Below are 16547 nucleotides of genomic sequence, written 5' to 3' on the forward strand. Positions count from 1 at the left end.
CCACCCCTGGGACCACCTCGAGGTCCAACCCCACCCTCGGGACCACCCCGAGGTCCAACCCCACCCCTGGGACCACCTCGAGGTCCAACCCCACCCTCGGGACCACCCCGAGGTCCAACCCCACCCTCGGGACCACCCCGAGGTCCAACCCCACCCTTGGGACCACCCTGAGGTCCAACCCCACCCCTGGGACCACCCCGAGGTCCAACCCCACCCTCGGGACCACCCCAAGGTCCAACCCCACCCTTAGGACCACCCTGAGGTCCAACCCCACCCCTGGGACCACCCCGAGGTCCAACCCCACCCTCGGGACCACCCTGAGGTCCAACCCCACTCTTGGGACCACCTCAAGGTCCAACCCCACCCTTGGGACCACCTCAAGGTCCAACCCCACCCTCAGGACCACCCCGAGGTCCAACCCCACCCTCGGGACCACCCCGAGGTCCAACCCCACCCTTGGGACCACCCCGAGGTCCAACCCCACCCTTGGGACCACCTCAAGGTCCAACCCCACCCTCGGGACCACCCCGAGGTCCAACCCCACCCTCGGGACCACCCCGAGGTCCAACCCCACCCCTGGGACCACCCCGAGGTCCAACCCCACCCTTGGGACCACCCCGAGGTCCAACCCCACCCTTGGGACCACCTCAAGGTCCAACCCCACCCTCGGGACCACCCCGAGGTCCAACCCCACCTTCAAGACCCTCCCCACCATGGTGGACCTCCAAAAAGAGGAGAAACCGCCCCAAAAATCCACGGGGGTCCTAAGAGGAATGGGTGGGAGAAGGTGGGTGATTTATGCAAATGAGGTGGGCGGGGCTGTAAAGAATGGTCCAATCCCGCAGCGGCAGGACGCCCGGATCATCGTGGGGCTCTTCTACGAGACGGTGGCCAGGAAGGTCTTCTGTGAGGTGGGACTGAGGAGATGGGTGGTGGGGATTGGTGGATCGGGGATGGCGGTGATGATGATGATGATGATGGTGGTGGATGATGGTGGTGATGGAGGTGATGAAGCTGGTGATGGATCACGGATGGATGGAGATGGATGATGGTGGTGGTGATGATGATGGAGATGATGGATCGTGGATGGTGATGATGATGATGATGATGATGATGGAGATGATGGATGGATGATGGTGGTGGTGATGAAGGTGGTGATGATGATGATGATGGATGATGGATGGATGAAGGTGGTGATGATGATGAAGGTGGTGATGGATCATGGATGGATGGAGATGGATGATGGTGGTGATGATGATGATGATGATGATGGAGATGATGGATGGATGATGGTGGTGGTGATGAAGGTGGTGATGATGATGATGATGGATGGATGAAGGTGGTGATGGATGATGGATGGATTGAGATGGATGAAGGTGGTGATGAAGGTGATGATGATGGATGATGGATGGATGGAGATGGATGATGATGATGATGGATGATGGATGGATGATGGTGGTGGTGATGAAGGTGGTGATGATGATGATGGATGATGGATGGATGGTGATGGTGATGATGATGGATCAGTGATGGATCAATGCATAGAGATGGATGGTGATGATGATGATGATGATGATGGATGATGATGATGATGATGGATCAATGGATGGAGATGGATGATGATGATGATGATGGATCATGGAGGGATGGAGATGGATGATGATGATGATGATGATGATGGATCACAGATGCATCAATGGATGGAGATAAATGATGATGGTGATGATGGATCATGGAAAGATGATGATGATGATGATGATGATGATGATGATGGATCAATGGATGGAGATGGATGATGGAGATAGATGATGATGATGATGATGATGATGGATGAATGGATGGAGATGGATGATGATGGTATTGATGATGATGATGATGGATGATGATGATGATGATGATGATGATGATGGATGATGATGATGATGATGATGATGACGGATGGACGGAAACCACCACCAATCCACGACGCACGCACGCACGGACAGACAGACGGACGGACGGACAGAGGCCCCTCCCCGCCCCTCCAGGTGTACAAGGAGAAGCTCTACGGCAAGAAGTACGTCTGGTTCCTGATTGGCTGGTACGCCAACAAATGGTTCCGCACGCCCGACCCGTCCATCAACTGCACGGCCGACCAGATGGCCGAGGCGGTGGAAGGGCACATCACCACCGAGATCGTCATGCTCAACCCCGAGAACACGCGCAGCATCTCCAACATGGTGAGCCCCGGGCGGCGGCCAAGACAGAGCTTGGGTCAACCTTGGGCGGTCTCCAAGCCAACCATTGGGTGGTCTCCATCCTAACCTTGGGTGAACCTTGGGCGGTCTCCAAGCCAACCATTGGATGGTCTCCATCCCAAACCTTGGGTCAACCTTGGGCGGTCTCCAAGCCAAACCTTGGGTGGTCTCCATACCAACCTTGGGTGAACCTTGGGTGGTCTCCATCCCAAAACCTTGGGTGGTCTCCATCCCAAACCTTGGGTCAACCTTGGGTGGTCTCCATCCAAACCTTGGGTCAACCTTGGGCGGTCTCCAAGCCAACCATTGGATGGTCTCCATCCCGACCATAGGTCAATGTTGGGTGAACCTTGGGTGGTCTCCATCCAAACCTTGGGTCAACCTTGGGTGGTCTCCAACCCGACCATGGGTCAACCTTGGGTGAACCTTGGGTGGTCTCCAAGCCAAACCTTTGGTGGTCTCCATCCAAACATTGGCTGAACGTTGGGTGGTCTCCATCTCCAAACCTTGGGTCAACCTTGGGTGGTCTCCATCCCAACCTTGGGTGGTCTCCAACCCAACCATGGGTCAACGTTGGGTGAACCTTGGGTGGTCTCCAAGCCAAACCTTGGGTGGTCTCCATCCAAAACCTTAGGTGAACCTTGGGTGGTCTCCAAGCCAAATCTTGGGTCAATGTTGGGTCAACCTTGGGTGGTCTCCATCCTAAACCTTGGGTCAATGTTGGGTGGTCTTCATCCAAACCCTTGGGTGAACCTTGGGTGGTCTCCAAGCCAACCTTGGATGATCTCCAACCCAAGGTCTCCAACCCAAGATCTCCAAACCTTGGGGGGTGATCTCCAACCCAACCATTGGGTCAACCTTGGGTGGTCTCCAACCCAAACTTTTGGTCAACCTTGGGTCACCCTCGGTCCATCTCCAACCCAAACTTTTGGTCAACTTTGGGTGATCTCCAACCCAAACCTTGGTTGGTCTCCAACCCAAGATCTCCAAACCTTGGGGGGTGATCTCCAACCCAACCATTGGGTGAACCTTGGCTGGTCTCCAACCCAAACTTTTGGTCAACCTTGGGTCACCCTCGGTCCATCTCCAACCCAAACTTTGGGTCAACCTTGGGTCACCCTTGGTCCATCTCCAACCCAAACTTTGGGTCAACCTTGGGTCACCCTCGGTCCATCTCCAACCCAAACTTTGGGTCAACCTTGTGTCACCCTCGGTCCATCTCCAACCCGACCGTTCCCCTTGTCCACCAGACGTCCCAGGAGTTCATCAGCAAGCTGGAGAAGAGGCTGGGGCCCAACCCCAAGGAGACCAGCGGCTACCAGGAGGCGCCGCTGGCCTACGACGCCATCTGGGCCTTGGCCCTGGCGCTCAACAAGACGGCCCAAGAGTTGGCCAAGCAAGGCGTGGGCTTGGACGAGTTCAACTACAACAACAAAACCATCACCGACGAGATCTACCGCGCCCTCAACTCCTCGGCCTTCGAGGGCGTCTCGGTGCGTGCGGGCGTGGCGGCACCGAAAATCCACGTTTGGGTGGAGGTGGCATCAAAGGAGGGTTCCAAAATTCAGATTTGGGTGGAGGTTCCTCAGAAATGGGGTCCCAAAATTCGGATTTGGGTGCAGGTGGCATCAAAGGGGGGTTCCAAAATTCAGATTTGGGTGGAGGTTCCTCAAAAATGGCCCCAAAATTCAGGTTTGGGTGGAGGAACCTCAGGAATGGCCCCAAAATCCACATCTGGGTGGAGGTGGCATCAAAGGAGGGTTCCAAAATCCACATCTGGGTGGAGGTGGCATCAAAGGAGGGTTCCAAAATCCACGTCTGGGTGGAGGTGGCATCTACGGGGGGTTCCAGCAGCCCCGTCTGGGCGTGGGGGTGGCCCCAGGGACGTCCCCGTGTCCTCTCCAGGGCCACGTGGTGTTCGACGCCAGCGGCTCCCGCATGGCCTGGACCCTGATCGAGCAGCTCCAAGGTGAGGGCGCGGCGGGGGCGGCACTCGGGGGCCTCCTGGGGACCTCCTGGGGACCTGCAGGTGGCACTGAGGGACATTGGTGGCACTGAGGGACCTCAGGTGACATTTATGGACCTCCAGGTGACATTGAGGGACATTGGTGGCATTTAGGGACCTTCAGGTGACATTCAGGGACCTCCAGGTGGCACTGAGGGATCTCCTGAGAGACCTGCAGGTGACATTGAGGGACACTGGTGGCACTGAGGGACATTGGTGGCACTGAGGGACCTCAGGTGACATTTATGGACCTCCAGGTGACACTGAGGGACATTGGGTGACATTGAGGGACCTCCTGAGGGACCTTCAGGTGACACTGAAGGACATTGGTGGCACTGAGGGACCTCCTGGGGACATTTATGGACCTCCAGGTGGCACTGAGGGACATTGGTGGCACTGAGGGACATCGGGTGACATTGAGGGACATTGGTGGCACTGAGGGACCTTCAGGTGACACCTCTGTGGGTGTCACCTGTCCCACCTGTCCCATTGTCACCTGTGCCACTTGTCAATGTCACCTCTCTGGGTGTCACCTGTTCAATGTCACCTGTCCCACCTGTCATTGTCACCTGTGTCACCTGTTCCACCTGTCCCATTGTCCCCTGTCCCAATGTCCCCTGCCCCACCTGTCCATTGTCACCTGTCCAATGTCACCTGTTCCATTGTCACCTGTCCCACCTGTCCATGTCACATGTCCCAGTGTCACCTGTCCCACCTGTCCATGTCACCTGTCCCACCTGTGCCACCTGTGCCACCTGTCCATGTCACCTGTCCAATGTCACCTGTCCCACCTGTGTCACCTGTCCCAGTGCCACCTGTCCATTGTCACCTGTCCAATGTCACCTGTCCCACCTGTGCCACCTGTCCATTGTCACCTGTCCAATGTCACCTGTCCCACCTGTGCCACCTGTCCATGTCACCTGTGTCACCTGTCCATGTCACCTGTCCCACCCGTGTCACCTGTCCCACCTGTGTCACCTGTCCATGTCACCTGTCCCAGTGTCACCTGTCCCACCTGTGTCACCTGTCCATGTCACCTGTGTCACCTGTCCATGTCACCTGTGTCACCTGTGCGTTGTCCCCTGTGCAGACGGGGAGTACGAGAAGATCGGGTACTACGACAGCACCAAGGACAACCTGAGCTGGTACAACAACGACAAATGGATCGGTGAGACACGGAAACGGGGCCAAAACCCGCGGATTTGGGAAAAATGGGGAAAATGGGGGAATTTGGGGGGAAATTGGGGGGAAAACGGGGGAAAATGGGGAAAATTGGGGGAAAATTGGGGGGGAATTGGGGAAAATTGGGGGAAAATGTGGGAGGAAATTGGGGGGAAATGGGGAAAATTGTGAAAAATTTGGGAAAATTTGGGGGGAAATGGGGAACATGGGGAAAGTTGGGAAAAAATGGGAGAGAAAATGCGGGGAAATTGGGAAAAATGGGGAAAATTTGGGGGGAAGTGGGGAAAATGGAGAAAATTGGGGGGGAAAAGGGGGGAAATTGGGAGAGAAAATGGGGGAAAATTGGGGAAAATTTGGGGGGGACATGGGGAAAATTCTGGGGAAATTTGGGGGGAAATTGGGGGCGAAATGGGGAAAATTGGGGAAAATGGGAAAAATTGGGGGAAAAGGGGAAGAAATGGGGTGAAAATTGGGGGGGAAATTGGGGAAAAAATGGGGGAAAATGGGGAAAATTTGGGGGGAAATGGGGAAAAATGGGGAAAATTGGGAAAAAAGGGGAAGGAAAATGGGGGGAAATGGGGGACAATTGGGGAAAATTTGGGGGGGAATTGGGGAAAAAAGGGGAAGGAAAATGGGGGAAAATTGGGAAAATTGGGGGGAAAATGGGGGGGGAAATTGGGGAAAATTTGGGGGGAATTGGGAAAAAGGGGAGGGGAAATGGGCAAAAAATTGGGAAAATGGGGGGAAATGGGAGGGGAAAAAAAGGGGAAAACGGGAGGGGGGGAAAGGGAGAAAATTGGCAAAAAATGGGCAAAAAAATGGGCAAAACTCAGGAAAAAATGGGCAAAAATGATGAAAAATGGTCAAAAAAAAAGAGAAAAAAAAAGGGAAAAATGCAGAAAAATGTTCTGGATGTTCCCAAATCCCTGAATTTTTGTGGATTTGTCCCAATTTTGTCCTCAGGGGGGTCCCCCCCGGCCGATTACACCAAGGTGATCACAACCTTCCGCTTCCTGTCCCAAAAATTGTTCATTTCCGTGGCGGTGTTGGCGTCACTCGGAATCGTCCTGGCCGTCGTTTGCTTGGCCTTCAACATCTACAACGGGCACGTCAGGTGGGGAAATTCCCAAAAATTCCCAAAAATTCCCAAAATTTAAAAAAAATTCCGAAAGTTCTGGGGGGTTTGGGAAAAAAATGGGATTTTTTAAGGGGTTTGAGTGGGAAAAATTCTGGGGAAAATGGGAAAAAATTGGGGGAAAATTCTGGGGAAAAAGGGGGAAAATTCAGGGGAAAAAAGGGGGAAAATTCTGGGAAAAATCAGGGAAAAATGGGAGGAAAATTCTGGAAAAAATGGGGAAAAATCAGGGGAAAATAATGAAAAATTAGGAAAAACGGGAAAAAAAATTATGAAAAATTGTAAAAACCAGTAAAAACCAGGGAAAAAATGATGAAAAAAATGATAAAAAAACTGGGAAAAAAACCAAACCCCTCTCCGTGTCCGGGTGTTTCCTGTTCCGGTTGTACCCCGGGGGTGTTTCGGGTTCCGGTTGTTGCAGGTACATCCAGAACTCCCAGCCCTACCTGAACAACATGACGGCCGTCGGTTGTACCCTGGCGCTCGCCGCCGTCTTCCCGCTGGGCCTGGACGGGTACCACATCGGGCCGGGGCTGTTCCCGCTCGTCTGCCAGGTGGGGACAGGCGGAGCGACAGGCGGAGGGACGGGAAAAAGGGCTGGGAACGGGCGGAAATGGGGGGGGAACAGGCGGAAATGGGGGGAAATGGGGGGGAAATGGGGTAGGAACAGGCGGAGGAACAGGAGGAGGAACAGGAAAAAGGGGTGGGAACAGGCGGAAATGAGGGGGAAATGGGGGGGAACAGGCAGAGGAACAGGCGGAGGAACAGGCGGAAATGGGGTGGGAATAGGTGGAAGAACAGGCGGAGGAACAGGCGGAGGAACAGGCGGAAATGGGGTGGGAATAGGTGGAGGAACAGGCGGAGGAACAGGAAAAAGGGGTGGGAACAGGCGGAAATGAGGGGGAAATGGGGGGGAAATGGGGTGGGAATAGGTGGAGGAACAGGCGAAGGAACAGGCGGAAAGGGGGGGGAAATGGGGTAGGAACAGGCGGAGAAGAGGAAAACCGGGGTGCGAACAGGTGGAGAAACAAGTGGAGCAACAGGCGGAGAGTGGGGTGGGAAATGGGGCGGGAACAGGCGGAAATGGGAGGGAACAGGCGGAGAGGAGGGAAAATGGGGTGGGAACAGGCAGAGAAATAAGTGGAGCAACAGGCAGAGAGTGGGGCGGAAATGGGGTTGAAAATGGGATGGGAACAGGTGGAGCAACAGGAGGAGGAACAGGAAAATGGGGTGGGAACAGGCAGAGAAACAAGTGGAGCAACAGGCGGAGAGAGGGGGGAAATGGGGTGCGAACAGGCGGAAATGGGGTTGAAAATGGGATGGGAACAGGAGGAGGAACAGGAAAATGGAGCAGGAACAGGCGGAGAAATAAGTGGAGGAACAGGCGGAGAAAGGGGGGAAATGGGGTGGGAACAGGCGGAAATGGGAGGGAACAGGCAGAGGAACAGGCGGAAATGGGGGGGAAATGGGATGGGAACAGGTGGAGCAACAGGAGGAGGAACAGGAAAATGGGGTGGGAACAGGCGGAGAAACAAGTGGGGAAGAAACAGCTCGGAGCAAACGGAGGAGGAACAGCCAGAACGGGAACAACCGGAACCAGTTGGGAACAACCGGAACCAATCAGAAACCCAGGCAGAATCTGTGGATGACTGACAGCAGCAACAACCGGAATGGGAAGGGAAGGGAAGGGAAGGGAAGGGGAGGGGAGGAACAACCGGCGCCGCCATTCCCGGCCGGGTTTCCGACTGTTGCCGCCCCGTCCGGGTGTTGTCCGCAGGCGCGGCTGTGGCTGCTGGGGCTGGGCTTCAGCCTGGCCTACGGCAGCATGTTCACCAAGATCTGGTGGGTGCACACCGTGTTCACCAAGAAGGACGACAAGAAGGACAAGCGGAAGGCGAGGAGGGAACAGGCGGACGGGGGGGGTTGGGAGATGGGGGTTGGTGGGGGAAGATGGGGGTCGGTTTGGGGGTGGATTCCAGTGGGGTTTGGGTGTTTGGGTGTTGGGATTTGGGTGTTTGGGTGTTGGGGGTTTGGGTGTTTGGGATGTGGGTGTTGCTTTGGGGTTTGGGTGTTGGGATTTGGGGGTTCCTTTGGGGTTTGGGGGTGTTGGGGTTTGGGGGTGTTGGGGTTTGGGGGTGTTGGGGTTTGGGGGTTTGTGATGCCGGTGTTGCTTTGGGGTTTGGGTGTTTGGGATTTGAGTGGTTGGGATTTGGGTGTTGGGATTTGGGGTTTGGGATTTGGGTGTTGCTTTGGGGTTTGGGGGTTTGGGGTTTGGGATTTGGGGGTTTGGGGGTTTGGGTGTTGGGATTTGGGGGTTCCTTTGGGGTTTGGGGATTTGGGGGTTTGGGGGTGTTGGGGTTTGGGGGTTTGTGATCCCGGTGTTGCTTTGGGGTTTGGGTGTTTGGGATTTGAGTGTTTGGGATTTGGGTGTTGGGATTTGGGGTTTGGGATTTGGGTGTTGCTTTGGGATTTGGGTGTTTGGGGTTTGGGGGTTTGGGATCCAGGTGTTCCTTTGGGATTTGGGTGTTCCTTTGGGGTTGAGGTTGTTGGGATCCAGGTGTTCTTTTTGGGATCTGAGTGTTCCCTTGGAGTCTGAGTGTTCATTTTGGGATCCGGGTGTTGTTTTTGGGGTTGAGATTGTTGGGATCCGGGTGTACTTTTTGGGATCCAGGTGTTCCTTTCAGGTTGGGGTAGTTTGGATTTGGGTGTTGGGATCCAGGTGTTGTTGTTGAGGTTGAGGTTGTTTGGATTTGGGTGTTGGGATCCGGGTGTTCCTTTGGGGTTGAGGTTGTTGAGATCCGGGTGTTCCTTCGGGATTTTGGTGTTGGGATCCGGGTGTGGTTTTTTAGGATTTGGTTGTTGAGATCCGGGTGTTCCTTTAGGATTCAGTTGTTCCCTTGGGATTTGGGTGTGGTTTGTTGGGATTTGGGTGTTGGGATCTGGGTGTTCCCTTGGAATCCGAGTGTCCATTTTGGGATCCGGGTGTTCCTTTGGGGTTGAGTTGTTGGTTCCCCCCCATTCCCAGTTTGGTTCCCCCGCCATTCCCAGTTTCTGACCCCACCATTCCCAGTTTGTGACCCCGGAATTCCCAGTTTGGTGACACCAAAATTCCTGGTCACCAACGGTGCAAATTCCCAGTTTGGTTCCCCCGCCATTCCCAGTTTCTGACCCCGCCATTCCCAGTTTCTGACCCCGCCATTCCCAGTTTCTGACCCCGCCATTCCCAGTTTCTGACCCCACCATTCCCAGTTTGGTTCCCCCGCCATTCCCAGTTTGGTTCCCCGCCATTCCCAGTTTCTGACCCCACCATTCCCAGTTTGGTTCCCCGCCATTCCCAGTTTGGTTCCCCCGCCATTCCCAGTTTCTGACCCCACCATTCCCAGTTTGGTTCCCCGCCATTCCCAGTTTGGTTCCCCGCCATTCCCAGTTTGGTTCCCCGCCATTCCCGTTCCGGTGACCCCGGGTTCCGCCGGCAGAGCCTGGAGCCCTGGAAGCTCTACGCCACCGTGGGCGGCCTGGTGGCCTTCGACGTCGTCACCCTGAGCGTGTGGCAGATCGTGGACCCCCTGCACCGCACCATCGAGGTCCGGGGGCGGCTTCTGGAAGCTTCTCCGGGGCTCTGGGGGGGTCCTTGAGGTGTTTGAGCGGTTTCTGGAAGGTTCTCCAGGTGTATTTGGGGTTTCTGGAAGGTTCTCCAGGGGGTTTGAGGGGGTTCTGGCAGGTTCTTGAGGTATTGGAGGGGTTTCTGGAAGGTTCCTTGAGGTGTTTGAGGGGGTTTCTGGAAGGTTCTCTGGGGGTTTGAGGGGGTTCTGGAAGGTTCTCCAGGTGGTTTTGGGTGGTCCTTGAGGTGTTTTTGGGGGGTTCTGGAAGGTTCTTGAGGTATTGGGGGGGTTTCTGGAAGGTTCTCCAGGTGTTTGAAGGGTTTCTGGAAGGTTCTCCAGGTGTATTTGAGGGGGTTCTGGAAGGTTCTTGAGGTGTTTGGGGGGGGTTCTGGAAGGTTCTCCAGGTGTTTGAAGGGTTTCTGGAAGGTTCTCCAGGTGTATTTGAGGGGGTTCTGGAAGGTTCTTGAGGTGTTTGGGGAGGTTCTGGAAGGTTCTCCGGGGGTCTGGGGGGGTCCTTGAGGTGTTTGGGGGTTCCTGGGAAGTTCTTGAGATGTTCTGGAGGTGTTTGAGGGGGTTCTGGAAGGTTCTCCAGGTGTATTTGAGGGGGTTCTGGAAGGTTCTTGAGGTATTTGAGGGGTTTCTGGAAGGTTCCTTGAGGTGTTTGAGGGGGTTCTGGAAGGTTCTCCAGGTGTTTTTGGGAGGTTCTGGAAGGTTCTCCAGATGTTTGAGGGTTCCTTGAGGTGTTTGAGGGGGTTCTGGAAGGTTCTCCAGGTGTTTTTGGGGGGGTTCTGGAAGGTTCTCCGGGGGTTTGGGGGTTCCTTGAGGCTTCCTGGGAAGTTCTTGAGATGTTCTGGAGGTGTTTGAGGGAGTTCTTGAGCTCTTCGGGGGTTTCTGGAAGGTTCTCCAGGTGGTTTTGGGGGGTCCTTGAGGTGTTTTTGGGGTGTTCTGGAAGGTTCTCTGGGGCTTTGGGGGGGTTTCTGGAAGGTTCTCGAGGTGTTTGAAGGGTTTCTGGAAGGTTCTCGAGGTGTATTTGGGGTTTCTGGAAGGTTCTCCAGGTGTATTTGAGGGGGTTCTGGAAGGTTCTTGAGGTATTGGAGGGGTTTCTGGAAGGTTCCTTGAGGTGTTTGTGGGGTTTCTGGAAGGTTCTTTTAGACTCTCCACACCCCAAACCACCTCAAACCAGCCCAAAACGCTCCCCAAAACCCCCCAAAAAACCCAAAAAACAAATTCCCCCCAAAATTCCCCCAAAAAACCTCAAAACCACAAAAAAACCTCAAAACCACCCCCAAAAAAACCAAAATTCCCCAAACCCACCCCAAAACTCCCCCCAAAGAACCCTAAAATCCCCAAATTTTCCCCCAAAATCCCCAAATTTTCCCCCCAAATCCCCAAATTTATCCACAAATTTCCCCCCCAAATATTTCCCCCAAAATCCTCAAATTTTCCCCCCAAAATCCTCAAATTTCCCCCCAAAATTCCCCCAAAAATCCCCAAATTTTCCCCCCAAAATCCCCAAATTTCCCCCAAATCACCAAATTTATCCCCAAATTTTCCCCCAAATATTTCCCCCAAAATCCCCAAATTTTCCCCCCAAAATCCCCAAATTTCCCCCCAAAATTCCCCCCAAAATTCCCCCCAAAATCCTCAAATTTTCCCCCAAAATCCCCAAATTTCCCCCCCAAAATCCCAAATTTATCCCCAAATTTCCCCCCAAATATTTCCCCCAAAATCCCAGATTTCCCCCCAAAATCCCCAAATTTCCCCCAAAATCCCCAAATTTTTCCCCCAAAATCCCCAAATTTTCCCCCCAAAATCCCCAAATTTTCGCCCAAAAAATCCCCAATTTTCTCCCCAAATCCCCCCCAAAATCCCCAAATTTTTCCCCCAAAATCCCAGATTTCCCCCCAAAATCCCCAAATTTCCCCCCAAAATCCCCGAATTTCCCCCAAAATCCCAAATCCGGGCGTTTTTCCCCCAGGAATTCACCAAGGAGGAGCCCAAGTCGGACATGGACGTGTCCATCCTGCCCCAGCTCGAGCACTGCAGCTCCACCAAGATGAACACCTGGCTCGGTACCGGGAAATCCTGAATTTGGGGCAAATTTGGGGGATTTTGGGCAAATTTGGGAATTTTAGGTGAAAATTTGGGGATTTTAGGTGGAATTTTGGGGATTTTAGGGGCAAATTTTGGGGGATTTTAGGTGGAATTTTGGGGTCTCAGCTCCACCGAGCTCCACCTGGCTCAGTACCGGGAACCCCAAATTTGGGGCAAATTTGGGGGATTTTGGGCAAATTTGGGAATTTTAGGGGCAAATTTGGGAATTTTCAGTAAAACTTGGGGGGTTTTAGGTGGAATTTGGGGGATTTTAGGTGAAATTTTGGGGTCTCAGCTCCACCAAGCTCCATCTGGCTCGGTACCGGGAAACCCCGAATTTGGGGCAAATTTGGGGGATTTTGGGCAAATTTGGGAATTTTCAGTAAAATTTGTGGGGTTTTAGGTGGAATTTTGGGGATTTTAGGGGCAAATTTGGGGATTTTAGGGTGGAATTTTGGGGGATTTTAGGGCAAAAATTTGGAGGATTTTGTGGCAAATTTGGGGCACTTTAGGTTGAATTTTGGGGATTTTGGGGCAAATTTGGGGGATTTTGAGAGGATTTGGGGATTTTTAGGTGGAATTTTGGGGAATTTTTGGACAAATTTGGGGCATTTTAGGTTGAATTTTGGGAGATTTTTAGGTGGAATTTTGGGGGAATTTTAGGTGGAAATTTGGGGTTTTTCAAATCCGAGGATTTTAGGGCAATTTTGGGGGTTTTAGGGTAAATTTTGGGGCATTTTAGGGCAAATTTAGGGGTTTTAGGGCAAATTTGGGAGATTTTTGATGGAAATGTTGGGATTTTTTGTTCAGGTGGAATTTTGGGGTGTCCAGGTCAAATTTGGGAGGGTTCAGGTGGAAATGAAAATGAAAATGAAAATTAGAATTAAAATTAAAATTAGAATTAGAACTAAAATTAAAATTAAAATTAAAATTAAAATTAAATTTTCAATGACAAAATTGAAAGAATTCATTTTTTAAAATGAAAATAAAAATTAAACGTGGTTTTAATGAATTTTTTTTTTTAAATTTTTCTGGATTTTTTTTTTCCAGGGATTTTCTATGGATTCAAGGGGTTGCTGCTGCTTTTGGGAATTTTTTTGGCCTACGAGACCAAAAGCGTCTCCACGGAGAAAATCAACGACCACCGGGCCGTGGGCATGGCCATCTACAACGTGGCGGTAAATTCCAGAACATTCCGGGGGGGAAAAAAGAAAATATTCCCTGAAAAAGGTTGGGAAAAATCCTAAAAAAAGTCAGGAAAAAAAAAAAAATAAAAAAAAAATCGTAAAAAAATTCCCCAAAAAATGCCTAAAAATTGAAAAAAAATTCCCCAAAAATTCAAAAAAATTATGAAAAAATTCTCAAGAAATTCCTCCAAAATTCCCCCAAAATAGCAGAAAAAATCCCCAAAATTGCCCCCCAAAATCCCCAAAAATTAAAAAAAAAAATCCCCCAAAAATTCTCAAAAAATTCCTCAAAAATTCCCCCAAAATTCCAGAAAAAAATCCCAAGAAAATTCCAAAAAAATTCTCAAAAAATTCTCAAGAAATTCCTCAAAAAATCCCTCAAAATTTTCCCCAAAATATCAGAAAAAAATCCCCCAAATTCTCAAGAAATTCTCAAAAAATTCCTCAAAAACTCCCCCAAAATACCAGAAAAAATCCCCAAAAATTCCCCCCCCAAAATCCCTAAAAATTCAAAAAAATCCCCAAAAAATTCTCCAAAAATTCTCCAAAAACTCTCCAAAAATTCCTCAAAAATTCCCCCAAAATATCAGAAAAAAAACCCCCAAAATTCTCAAGAAATTCCTCAAAAAATCCCTCAAAATTTTCACCAAAATATCAGAAAAAAAACCCCCAAAATTCTCAAGAAATTCTCAAGAAATTCTCAAAAAATTCCCAAAAAATTATCAAAAAAATCTCAAAAAATTCTCAAAAATTCTCAAAAAATTCTCAAAAAATTCCTCAAAAAATTCTCAAAAAAATCCCCCCAAAAATCCCCAAAAAATTCTCAAAAAATTCTTCAAAAAATGCAAAAAACTGTCAAAAATTCTCCAAAAAATTCTCAAAAAACTGTCAAAAATTCTCCAAAAAAAATTCTCAAAAAATTCACAAAAGTACCAGAAAAATTCCCCAAAAAAACCTTCAAAAAAATCAAAATAATCGCAAAAAAATTCAAAATATTCTCCAAAAAACCCCTAAAAATCAAGGAAAAAAGGCCCAAAACCCCCCCAAAAACACCCAAAAAATCCCCAAAAAATTCCCAAATATCCAAATATTTAAAAATTTTAAAAAATTCCTAAAATTTCTGGAATGTCCCAGGTCCTGTGCCTGATCACGGCGCTGGTGACGCTGATCCTGAGCTCCCAGCACGACGCCGCCTTCAGCTCAAAAAATCCCCCAAAAATCCCAAAAAAATCCCAGAAAAATTCCCTAAAAATTCTGAAAAAATTCCCAAAAATTTCCCCAAAAATTCTCAAAAAATTTTCAAAAAAATCTCAAAAAATTCTGAAAAATCCCCCCAAAAAAATCTCAAAAAATTCTGAAAAAATCCCAAAAAATTCTCAAAAAATTCTGAAAAAATCCCCAAAAAATTCTCAAAAAAATCTCAAAAAATTACCAAAAATTCTCAAAAAATTCTGAAAAAATTCTCAAAAAATCCCCAAAATATTCTCCAAAAATTCTCCAAAAATCCCTAAAAAAATCCCAAAAAATTCCAAAAAACTGTCAAAAATTCTCCAAAAAATTCCCAAAAAATTCCCAAAAAATTCCCAAAAAATTCCCAAAAATACCAGAAAAATTCCCCAAAAATTCCTTTAAAAATCCCCAAAAAACCTTCAAAAAAATCAAAATAATTGCAAAAAAATTCAAAATATTCTCAAAAAAACCCCTAAAAATCAAGGAAAAAAGGCCCAAAACCCCCCCAAAATTCCCAAAAATTCCCCAAAAATTCCCCAAAAATTCCCAAACATCCAAATATCCTCCAAATTCCTAAAATTCCAAATTTCCCAGGTCCTGTGCCTGATCACGGCGCCGGTGACGCTGATCCTGAGCTCCCAGCACGACGCCGCCTTCGCCTTCGCCTCCCTGGCCGTGGTTTTCTCCTCCTACATCACCCTGGTCGTGCTCTTCGTGCCCAAGGTCGGCAAAACCCCAAAAATCCCCAAAAAATCCCCAAAAAATCGGAATTTTGGGCGATTTCGGGGGGGGAGGGGAATTTAAAGGGGATTTTTTTGGGGATTTTTTGGGGGGGGTTTTGCGGATTTTTTTCGGATTTTTGGGGGTTTTTTTAGGATTTTTTAATGATTTTTTATGATTTTTGGTGGGGTTTTTTCAGATTTTTTGGGGGATTTTTTAGGGATTTTTTAGTGGTTTTTTGGGGGATCCTTTTTTAGGATTTTTAGGGATTTTTTTTTTTAATTTTTTGGGGGTTTTTTTTAAAATTTTTTTAGGGATTTTTTTAGGGATTTTTTGGGGGGATTTTTTTAGGATTTTTAGGGATTTTTTGGGGAATTTTTTGGGGGGATTTTTTTAGGATTTTTTGGGGGATTTTTTTGGAAATTTTTTTTCTTTTTTTTTATGGATTTTTTTTAGGAATTTTTGGGGGGTTTTTTTGGGAATTTTTTTATTTTCTTTTTTTTAAGGGATTTTTTTAGAGATTTTTAGGGATTTTGTAGGATTTTTTTTAAATTTTTTCTGTTTTTAATTTTTTTGGAATTTTTTGGAAATTTTTTTGGATTTTTTTTTTCTTTTTCAGGGATTTTTTTAGAGATTTTTTTAGGATTTTTTAGGGATTTTTTGGTGTTTTTTTTTGGGGGGGATCCTTTTTTTAGGATTTTTAGGGATTTTTTTTTTAATTTTTTTTTTTTAATTTTTTTAGGGATGTTTTGGGGGGATTTTTTGGGGGATTTTTTTTTTAGGATTTTAGGGATTTTTTGGGTGGATTTTTTTAGGATTTTTTGGGGGGATTTTTTTGGGGAATTTTTTTCTTTTCTTTTTTTTTTTCCGGGATTTTTTTAGGGATTTTTAGGGATTTTGTAGGATTTTTTTTTAATATTTTGGGCTTTTTTTGTATTTATTTTTTAAAATTTTTTGGAAATTTTTTTGCATTTTTTTTTTCCAGGGATTTTTTAGGGATTTTTAGGGATTTTTGTAGAATTTTTTTTTTTACTATTTTGGGCTTTTTTTAAATTTATTTTTTTGGAATTTTTTAGAAATATTTTTGGCTTTTTTTTTTTCTTTTTCAGGCATTTTTTTAGAGATTTTTAGGGATTTTGTAGGATTTTTTTTTTA

General features: G+C 48.5%; 1 protein-coding gene across 1 annotated transcript in view; it reads left to right on the forward strand.

Moving 5' to 3' along the window:
- GABBR1 (gamma-aminobutyric acid type B receptor subunit 1) overlaps nucleotides 1-16547 on the forward strand; it is a 33406-nt gene that overhangs the window by 13812 nt on the left and 3047 nt on the right. Inside the window, exons 5-16 of the mRNA XM_066570779.1 lie at nucleotides 846-911; nucleotides 2028-2219; nucleotides 3488-3730; nucleotides 4143-4206; nucleotides 5333-5410; nucleotides 6388-6538; nucleotides 6981-7113; nucleotides 8337-8453; nucleotides 10036-10143; nucleotides 12140-12233; nucleotides 13306-13433; nucleotides 15267-15395. Coding sequence (XP_066426876.1) covers nucleotides 846-911; nucleotides 2028-2219; nucleotides 3488-3730; nucleotides 4143-4206; nucleotides 5333-5410; nucleotides 6388-6538; nucleotides 6981-7113; nucleotides 8337-8453; nucleotides 10036-10143; nucleotides 12140-12233; nucleotides 13306-13433; nucleotides 15267-15395 — 1503 coding nt within the window. The remainder of the gene's footprint in view (nucleotides 1-845; nucleotides 912-2027; nucleotides 2220-3487; nucleotides 3731-4142; nucleotides 4207-5332; nucleotides 5411-6387; nucleotides 6539-6980; nucleotides 7114-8336; nucleotides 8454-10035; nucleotides 10144-12139; nucleotides 12234-13305; nucleotides 13434-15266; nucleotides 15396-16547) is intronic.

This window comes from Molothrus aeneus, unplaced genomic scaffold (assembly GCF_037042795.1).
Source record: "Molothrus aeneus isolate 106 unplaced genomic scaffold, BPBGC_Maene_1.0 scaffold_30, whole genome shotgun sequence".
NCBI classification, from domain to species: Eukaryota; Metazoa; Chordata; class Aves; order Passeriformes; family Icteridae; genus Molothrus; species Molothrus aeneus.